The 12,559-nt window shown below is 32.0% G+C and overlaps 1 protein-coding gene across 1 annotated transcript in view; it reads right to left on the bottom strand.

The window, feature by feature from the left end:
- Window positions 1-368: 368 nt before the first annotated feature.
- The window catches only part of LOC114339511 (uncharacterized), a 49,031-nt gene continuing 36,840 nt past the window's right edge, over window positions 369-12,559 (bottom strand). Inside the window, exon 2 of the mRNA XM_028290174.2 lies at window positions 369-4,106. Coding sequence (XP_028145975.2) covers window positions 3,912-4,106 — 195 coding nt within the window. The 3' untranslated portion in view covers window positions 369-3,911. The remainder of the gene's footprint in view (window positions 4,107-12,559) is intronic.

Here is a 12,559-nt window from a genome sequence, read left to right on the forward strand (position 1 = left end):
CTTTAATTCCTACCTTACATCACTTAGCACACTGCAATGGCATAGTATACCTATATACGGCAGCCTTTTCTTCCATTTCGCACTTTCTACACCATGGTTTATTCATCTTACTTAGTTTGTATAGGTGAGTCACCATTTCAGTGACCGTTATGATCTCTCGTTTATTGAGGTTCATCAAACTGTTCGAGAGTTTTTTTATCAATATTCTTGATCCGTAGAACTTATCCAAATCTCTAAAGGTTCATAAATGAAAGAGATAGATAGAAAAAAATGAGTGTCAAGTAATTATTGGCCAAATCATAATGTATACCCATCACATATCGTATAAATGCCAGATATAAAACCTTTGAACGAACATACAAAAACAATTCTTAAAAAATCATTAATAATTTATTAATATCAAATATTATCACAGAACAATTCTTATCACAGTTTCGTGCACCACACGTTGCAACAATGTATTTAATTACAGCAGCTTATACTCCAGTCAATGAGAGCTACGATGGGCTATAAAGGTGGAAATACACCATTCAATTCGGTTGAACAATGTGGATGGTTCAATTACATTGTTCAATCAAATTGAACAGCATACATATACACGCTTCAATTATTTTTCATTCAATTCAGTTGAACAATGTAGATGATTTAATTCGTGATTTTTATGTAAAGGCGCGTTTTCACGGTACACTTTGGATGATGATCCCGGATGAATCATCCAAAGTGAAAAATAAATCAATCGTGTAAACTATTAATCGTCGAAAATGATCATCCAAAATGAATATTGAACGAAGTTGAACCGAGTTTTTCATTCAATTCAGTTGAACAATGTAGATGATCCAATTCGTTATTTTTTAAGTCGAGAAATATTGGAGTTTTTTTGTTTTTACATCTATGCACCATTATTAAATGAAATTATTACGTATTTCTTTAAATAAAATACGAAACAAGCACCACAATTCAAAATGAAATAAACGGTTGAATCGAACACAACCGACATACCTTGTATAGACGCGTTAATGTGGATGAATCATTTCAGTTGTTCAACGAAGTTGAATGAAAGTAGAAATTGTCTCAACTTTTTTTAACGTTCAATTTTTTGAAATCTTTTGTTAAATAATTGCAAAATACACAGTTCATTTTGGTTGAATCATCCACATTGTTCAACCGAATTGAATGGTGTATTTTCCCTTTTACCTCCGATTTGTATCCTAATGCATCGATTTTGATGAAATTTGAATAGACTCAACTTACTTCTTAATTCAACGTCTACCCTATGCCGATAATTATTTTTTAGGGATGAAAACTACTCTTTATTGCCAAAATTGAATAAAACTAGTTGTAACGTAAATCAAAGTACTTTTTAGGCTTTAATAGTGTTAAATGAAGTTATTAATAGTTATTTATGATATAAGTGTTAAAAGTACACGTTTAAGGCACGCATGTGAAAGTTTGCAGAATGAGCGAAAGCGAGTTCTGCAATTCACACGAGTGCCTTAAAAATGTACTTCTTAACACGCATATCATACAATATTTTTTCTACAAACGTAATTACAGGACAATATCTACAAAAACTTTTACTTGAACTCGACTGATATTCAATTTTTATATTTTTTTGACATTATATCAAAATTGCCTATACGATCAATACGAATTGCAGTGCCATAAAAATTTTAAAGCACTAGTGCCTTAAAGTAGCATTTTTAAAGCACGTATGGAGTGCTAAAAATTGCATTTTTAACACGGTTGTAGAAAAACTAATTAATTTTTATCATTAATTAATTTTTATACTTTAAGGGCTTATGCGGTACTTTGGGTCAATGTTTTCGTTTTTCATTTTTCAACCTTTAAAAACAACCCTTATCTATATAAAATAAAAAAAATAAAAAGTACCTACACTTGATTATGTCATTTATTTATCTCTTTATTTACTTGACTTTGATACTTTTTTGTCATTTAAAATAAAAATATCTTTGTGTATATAGAAAAATATAATATATAGAAAATGTGTAAAAAAATATATAATTTTTTTAGACGTTTAAAGAAAAGCAGTAATATCAATAACTTTTCTAATCTACATCACTGTCACCACTCTCATTCGCTCCTTTCTCATCTTTCTCATATATATCATAGCACTGTTTTGGCACTTAACAATACCTGCACATCCCCCACATGTAGTATTACAAAAAACCCCGATATTTCTGCAGGTGCATGACGTACGAGGTGCCTTTTTTGCAGCTGCAAAAAATATTTCTAGTAATTCCTACGGCGTAGGTGATTTATGCATTTTTGTGGATTGTAAATATCCATTAGCATTATTTCATCCCCAATAAACTGACACTTGACAGCTTTATCACCTACCCAAATTTGTATTTTGTAATAAACACTCTTAATGTACTCTAATACATCTACTCCAAAGCATCTAATGTACATGTACATGTAAAGCATGTAATGTAGGTACGAGTGATACCAATTTTACAGCAGTGCTTTTCACTAGCAGCTATGGAAAGTGAGTAGATGTGATGTGAGATGTGATGTGAGATCCCATTCACATCTGCGCCAAAATTCGTATATGCTCCAAAATTGAAAAAAAAAGTTGTTTGTTTTCTTTGTAATAACTCAGTTCATTTCAAATATACCGTATCCACTCAACCATTTGAAAGTATATTTGAAGGAATATAAATTCACATTGATCATATCAATTTAAAATATTTAGTTTTTAAAAGGTAAATAATTAAGGGGAGCAAGAAAGATGATACTCGCTCTATCAACATAATTTAAAATAGTCATATCTCTGACAGTTTTCTTGCTACAGCAATATGAAAAATTAAAATTGTTTTCAGAAAACCCTACATTTCTATACTAAAATTTTTTTCGTATGTATTATCATTATCGAATTACACGGCGACAAAGGCAGACTTTTAAGAGAATTTAAAAATAGTATATTGTAGAAGGAAAACAATGTATTTACATAAATTCTGGTGGATGTGGGGTTAAATATACTGCTCATGAGTGATCAATCTTTTTGCATCGTATCTCGCTTAGTTTGAATACAATCGACATTTAACGGTGCTCATTGTAAAGGTATTTTCAAGCACTGTAAAAGTTGTCAGAACTATAACCGTAAAATTTTTAAAATATACAATTTTTCTGTTATTTCAAGATGAATGAACCGATTTGTGCACTTACAAAAAAATCTACTTTCCACTAACATATCGCGCTTTTTCTTAAATTTAAAAGATTTCTGAAGAAATGAATTTCTTCATTTTTTCACAAGCTATAAAAGGGTCTAGGACGTTTCATCGCCGCCGTTTCGATGCTGCCAGTTCGATGCCGATGCCGGCCGATTCATCGCCAGTCAATTAATCGCTATTTGATATATTTCCGAATTTTCGACAATTACAATTATTAGTTATTTTTAGTATTAATAAGGAATTCTAGGAAATGCGAGATATGACGGCGATGAAATGGACTGGCGATGAACCGGCGGCATCGAAAGGGCCGGCGATGAACCGGCGGCATCGAAACGTCCCATTCCGGCTATAAAATTGTTTTTTTACACTTTTTTTTTGGTAGAATCATAGTTTTTAAGTTATTCGAAAAAAAAACGTCCAATAAGGTGTCATTGCAAAATTGCAAATTTTTAATCACGAATAACTCAAAAAGTATTGAGTTTATAAAAAATATACAACCTTTTTTGATTAAAATTAGGTCCTATAACGACTCCCGGGGATATTTTGACCAACAAATTTCTACACTCGTGAAGGGGTGGGAACCACCCCCAAGATAAAAACGTATTTTGGCATAGGTAGACTTTGTTTCTTGAGCTATTCCCTACTTACTGTGAAAATATCACGTATAACTTGATGCTTTAGCACGGAATTCGGAGCTAAATACTCTCATTGACTGTACTATTAGTTATATCCCACAGGCTCGCATGTACATTTCGTATGGTTCTGGAACTCGAAGGTTTCGTATCTGGTTTCATTATTTTTGATTATGAAGACTACTTTTACTTTTGCTTCGTGGTATGGGCGACATCTTTCGTTATAGGTGTCACACGAGCCGGTGCCTTCACATCTGTGGAGAATCGTGGCCAAAGGTCTCATCTAAAACGAAAAATTAATCAAAAATTATGAGGTGTTTAGAAAAATTATAAAAAAAGTAGTAGGCTATTGATTATATTCAAAATAAGATAGCTAAAAGGAACTACAACGTTAACGGGGTTTTACTATTTCGTATGGTCAATGGACATCTATATATGAAAAAACCGCGGAGTGCTACCATTTAAAGGGGTGCGTTTTTGAGAAATGGGTGAATTAGTCCCTGGGCACAGGTTACAATAGGGTGAGTTCTATGCACTTTTGGTACAAACATACCTACATAAAAATTGTTCCTGGTTAAATTTCCTATCTAAATATCACTTTTTAAAGTCAATGATACTTTTTTTTACAAAAATATATTCAAAAGAAGAAGCACAAAGAAACCCAAAAGAAAGAAATTTTGTTTTTGGTCTCATAACTTTTGTTCACGATGATATAGGTATAGACATTGCTTTACAGAAAAAAAACCTACATATTTCTTCTTTAAAATGTTGTTTAGTAGAGGTAATTAGGATCTATAGTTTTCTAAATCTGATTTTTCCAAGTTTGCCACTCACAGCAATTTTGGGCAATTTTCCTTGTTATTTCGCAAATATTGTTATGTAACTTTTTTCTACGTAACTTGAGGTATATGCAATGGTAAAGGTAATAGGAATAGAAATCAATTACCTTTAAAATGGTCTACTGTATAACGTTGTACGACTTTTTTTAAAGAGATTATGGTGTTTCAAGGTTTTATATTTTTAACGATTTTTTATATAATATAAAAATATAATAATACTATTATATAATATATTATATATAATACAATATTATATTATATATTATATTATATAATAAAAAAAGCTTATCTTGTTTACTTTAAAATGGTGTATCACCTATATTTAAATAATGGAAACCGAATGATTCTTAGATATTTTTTTATCTGTATTATTTAAAATTATTTCTTTTACAAAAATTACATAAACATTAGTCTTAGAAAACATCACTTTAGTTAAAATTATTTGAACGGGACATTTAAAAAATTTTTAAAATCAAAGTCCATCTCTTCGTTAGCATTAGCTTCAACATCTTTCTCTGACACCTCAGTTACCTTAGAGTTCCCACAATTAGTACCCATGCACGCACATGCACCCTTTGCAGAATATTGAACAACTAATTCCTATCTTCCTACAACCGCAGTTTTTTGTACATCCTTTGGTACATTTATATGCTATTTTTTCAAGCAAAGCTTGTGGTGCAGGAGCTTTGACAGTATATATTGGAATTAATCCATATCTTGAAGTTTGCCCGGCCGAGTCAAGTGGATCCAAAGTATTACCTATAAAAAATAAAATTCAATCATAACACACAATCACATAAAAAAGTTACAATGAGAAATTTAAAAAATAATCCTAAAAACAAAAATCGTTGAAAGTACCTACTTATTACATTTTGAGAAAGCATATCTCATTCAAAAATAATCCTAGAATTTTTTATAATACACCGGTTTTAAAGTAAACAGAATAAGCTTTCTTTTTTATTATATAATATATACCTAAATGTAGAAAAAAAAGTTATAATGGGAAATTTAAAAAATAATCGTAAAAAATATAAAAACTTGTTAAAAGTATAAAATCTTGAAAAAGATAACCTCTTTAAAAGAAGTCGTACAACATTATCCAGTAGAACATTTTAAAGGTAATTAATTTCTATTCCTCTTACGTGTACCATTGCATATGCCTAAAGTTGCGTAGAAAAAATTACAGAACAATATTTGCGAAATAACAAGGAAAATTGCCCAAAATTGCTGTGAGTGGCGAATTTAGAAAAATCATATTTCGAAAACTGTAAATCCTAATGACCTCTACCAAACACCATTTTAAAGAGAAAATATGTAAGTTTCTTTTCTACGAAGCAATGTCTACACTTATATCCCCGTGGACAATAGTTATGAGACAAAAAACAAAATTTCTTTCTTTTGCATTTCTTTGTGCTTTTTCTTTTGAATATATTTTTGTAAAAAAAAGTATCTTTAATTTTTAAAAGTTATATTTAGATAGGAAATTTAACCAGGAAAATTTTTTATGTAGACGTGTTTGTACCAAAAGTGCATAGAACTCACTCTAATGTAACCTGTACCCAGGGACTAATTCACTCATTTCTCAAAAACGCACCCCTTTAAATGGTAGCACTCCGCGGTTTTTTCATATATAGAGATTCATTGACCATATGAAAAAATAAAACCCCGTTAACGTTGTAGTTCCTTTCTATAGTACATAATCAATAGCCTATAGTATAGGTCGACACAAATAGCTAAAACTTTCAAGGTCATTCCATCTCTTAAATCTGGGAGTAAATATTCAGTTCTATGAAAGCAAGGGAAGCGTAAACAACCATTTACTTAACATTGAAACCAATTCTAGTCGGTTTTCAACGTTGCGAGATAGTTTGTATTCGTGAAATAGTTGTTCGGAGAGTTTTTATATAAAAAACTAAGAGGTGAAATCATTTTTTATTAAAATGTTTTAAAATTTACGAAAGAGGAAACAAAAGGAAATGCACTTCTTATAGTCCATTTACTCACGGTTTTTGCTCCAAATTTTGTACTTCTTCGTCCAAATAAAAACGATTACGTTTTAACGCGTTTTTCAGTGGCTCACAATAGAGAACTTGCATAAATTTTTAAATATTAAAATGATATTAAAAAACATAAGGTAACATGATCTTAAAACGCTTGCATGCGAAAAAAAAAAACAAATATTTTTAACCCGTACGCTAATTACGACGCTTTGAAAATGCTATAAAATTCAAATATCTTAGGAGGCTCTTGAACGTCTTTCTATTGGTTCGACGTCACAGGCCACGGTCAACCTGGCTAGCTAGTCGGAAACAACGCGGTTAGGGTAGGTATCGCAGGTATATTACATTTTAATCGTCTTTAATGGAAAATTCCTAGGTATTATTTATGTTCATATTATATATTGTAATAAGTAGTTCCCCAATCAGCTTAGTTTTAAACTGAAATTGATAAAGTTGAGTGCTACTTTGTAAAGAGTTTAAAACGCATAATATGATGGACGAGGGTTTTTCAAAAGGTCAATCTGACTAACTTACCTACCGTTTATGTCTTCATCGTGGCAACTTTTATAAAAAGTAGTGAAAGCTATTCTATTGGAGAAATGCAAGGTGTCAAGGCAAATAAGTAAGAGTTATTAATAAGCATGTTTAAACCGTTTATAACAATAGTTTGGTACCATTATATTATAGTATACGGTTTGCCCCGTGGGTTTGATCTACCTACCTCTAATCGAAGGATTTCGTATATCATGGAAAAGATTACGGATTATAATAAAGATTTATTTTATTGTAATGTTTATTAGTACCTACTGGAGCCTTTCATTATTGTGTTCAAAGCCTTCTGAGAAAAGATTATGGTGATTAGCAGACGTACCGATAGAACGTGTACATAGCCAACAAAATCCTTCTTTACAAAGTTAATAATACGTATAAATAAGAAGAATCATTATTGTAATTTTACAAGTTAATATCTTTATCATCTCAGCTTATACTTACACCGCATCCCTCGGTAGACCGCAAGCTATAGTAGAAACCCGACTGTAGACCGCATACTATAGTAGCACCAATACTTTTTAGTTACTCTTACTTTTATTACTAAAAGTTTTGTTTATTTTTAAGTTACTTGTTTCTTCTTTGTTCTTCAACACAAGAAACGACAAAAGTAATTTCATAAAAAAGAACTTTTTGATACATGTCAACAGAGATAAAATGTTAATATTTTGCCTGTCACAGAAAAAATCATTTTTGCCACAGAGTAAAACAAGATATTTCAACTATATTATTTATCTATGGGCAAACTGCATTAAATGCAATAGCCCACCCCGAACGAGCAAACGATACGAGTGGCCTGTGACGTCAGACCCCAGGTCTCGCTTTTGAAGTTGTTTAAAACGGAAATTTTAGGCGCGGAACTTTGATTAGATGTTGTACGTACACTATTCATTGTTAAGACGTAATATTTTGAATATAATATTTTAAAACATAAATTAACAATTTTATGTAAAAAAATTTTTTAGTGCAAGTTCCCTATTGTGAAAATTACAAAGTGATAAGTCAGGACTACAGAATAGATGTTCTAATAGCCTCCATTTCTTTCGTTGTAGATTTTATTTTACTACTTGTAGAGATTTACTCATAAATGCTGTTGGTACGGTACGAGAGAGGCTTTGTTTTCAATATAAGTGTTATTCCAGAGATGCAGAGACGTCAATTGCGACGTATACGCAAGTCTGGTTGATTACGAGAAAGCGTTTGATCGAGTACAGCACGCCAAGATGATGCAAATACCAAAAGAAGCAGGAATTTACAACCAAGATCTGAAAATAATTAGAAACCTTTACTGGAATCAGACTGCAAACCTCAGAGTTGACGGTGAACACACCGAATATGTGAAAATCATGCATGGAGTGAGGCAAGGCTGCATTTTGTCCTGCCTAATTTTTAATCTTTACTCTGAAAGAATATTTATCGAAGCTTTGCACGAAACTGAAAAAGGTATTCTACTGAACGGGTATCGGCTAAATAACATCAGGTATGCAGATGACACCATAGTATTTGAGGACAACCTAGAAGACATACAAGTCCTCATGAACAAAATCACGTATTAGTCAACAATATGGACTCAATATAAACGTATAGAAGACAAAGCTTATGATCATTAGCAAGAAAAAGATAACAGAAGGTCAACTCTACTACCCTACATCAACCAAACCCCAGTAGAAAGAGTGAGGCACTACAACTATCTCGGCACCATAATAAATGAAGAATGGGCCAATAACCAAGAGATAAAAACGCGCATCAGAAAAGCTAGATCAGCTAGATCAGGTTGCTTCAACCGTATGGGGGCCTTTTTCAATAGGCACAACCTTTCTATATATACAATGGATTTCTACGGCTGTCGCCGCCTCCCCATACCCAGCTTCCAATTTTTTCTATCGTAACACATATCTTCATCTAATTGCCTCGAATCCATTGCCTCCTGAATATTGTCCCTCCAGCTTCTCCGTGGTCGTCCTTTTCTGCTTCTCTCCGGTGGGACCCACTCTAATATTTTTCTCGGCCAGCAAGGCTCATTCATTCTTTTAACGTGACCGAACCATGTCAGCTGTCTCTTTTCAATATCGTCTATTATAGTTTTTTCCACCTTCATACGTTCTCTAATTGTTTCATTTCTTACATGTTCTAATCTCGAAACCTGACAACTTCTCCTCAAAAAGTCCATTTCTGTACTAAGTAGCTTCTTTTTATTTCTTGCACCTATGTCCCAAACTTCTGCACCGTAGATTGTAGCGCTCTTCATTATACTTTCATATATTCTTCTCTTTGTTTCCTTCCTGATATCTTTGTACAACCTTTCTTTTGGTATAAAATTAAGAATGCTGAGATGTTGCGCCTTTTCTGTCCTTTTTATGGTGTTGAATCATGGACCTTGAACGAAGATATGTGTCGAGAATTGGAAGCTTTTGAGATAAAATCCCATGGACTGATCGGGTCATAAATGAGGGGGTCCTTAGAAGAATGGGGAAGAACCGAGAGGTACTAACCACCATCAAATCTCGAAAGTTATAATACTTTGGACACATTATGCGAAATGAATCCAGATATGCCCTCCTACAAGCCATCCTGCAAGGCAAAATATTTGGAAAGCAAGGTCCTGGAAGAAGAAGAACATCCTGGTTAAAGAACCTCAGAACCTGGTTCAACACAACATCTGTACAGCTTTTTCGCTTGCTGCAGATAAAGTGAATATTGCCATGATGATTTCCAAAATTCGTCACGAATAGCCACACCAAGGAGAAGAAACTTGTAGAGGAAGTACACCACGTGAGAGCGTTCCTGGACGTTTTCTTCATATTATTATTATTATTTATTATTATTACAAAATAAGTAAGGGCAGAGGAGCAAGCTCCTATTATGCCCAAAAACAAAGAAACATTTCATTATAAAATTAATAACAAATTCTCAAGTTAATATCAAAATGGATAACAAAATTATGGAAACAGTAGATAATGCAGTCCTAAAAATAATAATGTCCAATTATAAATCAAATAAAGAACGATCAAGTCTATTTTTGAATATGTTTACACTAGGTGCCGATATGGTATCTTGATCCAAGCTATTCCAGATATTAAATATTCTGTTCGACAAGAAGTTCACCCAGGATCTTGCTGTTGTCTGTTCCCTCTATAATTTGTAACGATGTCCTCTTAGTCTTTCGTCTTGTATATTGTTTTATGGAACTTGTTCAAAGTTTCATTATACAGGTTTGGGTTGGCCTGTAGGGTAGGTACTCTAAACTTTATTAGCATATGTGCTTCATGATCGAAAACATATAAAATGAATGACTGCACGTTGATTATATTATTTGGACGGATTTTTAACAACAAACGCCATTTTGAAGTCACAATACTGAAAATCGCAGTCAAATACAAATGATAGAAACTGATCAATGTGACGTTTAGAAACATAACTACCATTCCCAAAAGGTCAGTTGAGTAATTACAATTATTGTTTCCAAGGCTAATCTGACCAAAGATTTGTTTCAACTAAACAAGCGTATACAGTATGCTACAAATGAAAGGAATAAATTCGTTATTTCGTAAACCGGCAACGATAAGGACAAATCCAAAAACAGGTGGATTTTTATTTTAAATTATATTTTGAGATATACGTCACACTAGTGACGTCAACCATCTGGGCCTGATTACGTAATCGTTGATTTTTTTAAATGGAAATAGGGGTGGTGTGCTAGCTTATTTGGAAGCTTGTCTATTCAGTAATATAAACATTTACATTATTATTTATACAGTGTGTCCAAAAAAAAATTTAATTAAATGATTTGACAAAAAAAGAAGAATATAATGTAATTCATTTAATTCAAAATACGTTTTACTGTTGTCCGAAAATAGAAAAAATAAGCGAAAAGCAATGTTTATTTGTGGAACAAACATTTTTTTCTGATTTCTGACAGCAATCAAATGTATTTTGAATTAAATAAATTACATACATTCTTCTTTTTTCGTCAAATAATTTAATTAAAAAAACATTTTTGGGACCCCCTGTATAAATAATTATGTAAATGGTTATATTAATGAATAGAGAATTAATTAAATAACCTTTCAAATCAGCTACCACACGACCCCTATTCTCATTAAAAAAATCATCGATTACGTCATCACGCGCAGATGGATGAAGTCACTAGCATGACATGTACGCCAAAGTATCATAATTTAAAAATAAAAATCGACCTGTTTCCGGATTTTTCCTTAAAATTGCCGACTTACGAAATAACGAATGGATCCTTTCATTTGCACCAGACTGTATAATATAATGTGACAAAGATACAAAAATCGAAGAATATCCATTACCTATCTCACCAGATCGGTTATTCTTCTTGACGCCATCCACCCTGTATGTGAAACATACTCAATCAACTATCAACTGCATTCTTTGTTAAAAATGTCTTAACTGTTTTCTTTTGTCTAAAGGTCACCTCTATATAAATATAAAAAATTATTTTAGAACTTGCAAAACCTGTAAATCTTGGTTGTGGACTTGCTAATGGAAATTATCATCAGTTGTTAATTGTTAATTAGTCCTTATTATGAGACCACTTTAGTATGAAAAATTTATGATTCGGTTTCTTTGCGGACTCCTGTTCAAAAATATCCCCTTTAAAAAAATCAGAAAAGTGCCGGGTGAAATTTTTGGACAGAAACAATTTTTTAAAACAAATTCAAAAGATCACCTTTCTTGCCCCGGAAAATAATTTTTTAGGTTTTTAGGTCATTTTAAACAAAAATTTTATTATTATAACTTTTTTGATAATTGCCCGTCGTCAAGCATGTTACGTCAGATGCCCTTCGTTGCTACGAAAAAATACATTCAGTGACATTAATGACAAATGTTTCAAAAATTTTAAAAGTGATGACTTTCAACCGTCAAATACATATTTATAGCAACTGTGTGTTCAATTGTACTAATTTGTACTTACATAAATAAATTACAATAAAATTTTGGTTTTGAATAATTTTATTCATGATATAATCGCACCAAATTGCACTCGATCTCTAAAATTAATATATAATTTTTGCCCTCGTGACACTTTGACATAATTTCACTCGGGAAAAATTCAATAATTTTAGAGCTCTTTTGCAATTACTACTGATTATTTCATTCATAGGAGATTCTGACCAATAGAAAGCTACAGAAATCTAAATTAAACTGATAACTTTTTGATAAGTGCCCGTCGTCAAGCATATAACGTCAGATGCCTTTCGTTGCTACGAAAAAATACATTCAGTGACATTAATGACAAATGTTTTAAAAATTATAAAAGTGATGACTTTCAACCGTCAAATACATATTTACAACAACTGTGTGTTTAATTGTACTAATTT

The sequence above is a fragment of the Diabrotica virgifera genome, chromosome 9 (assembly GCF_917563875.1).
Source record: "Diabrotica virgifera virgifera chromosome 9, PGI_DIABVI_V3a".
NCBI classification, from domain to species: Eukaryota; Metazoa; Arthropoda; class Insecta; order Coleoptera; family Chrysomelidae; genus Diabrotica; species Diabrotica virgifera.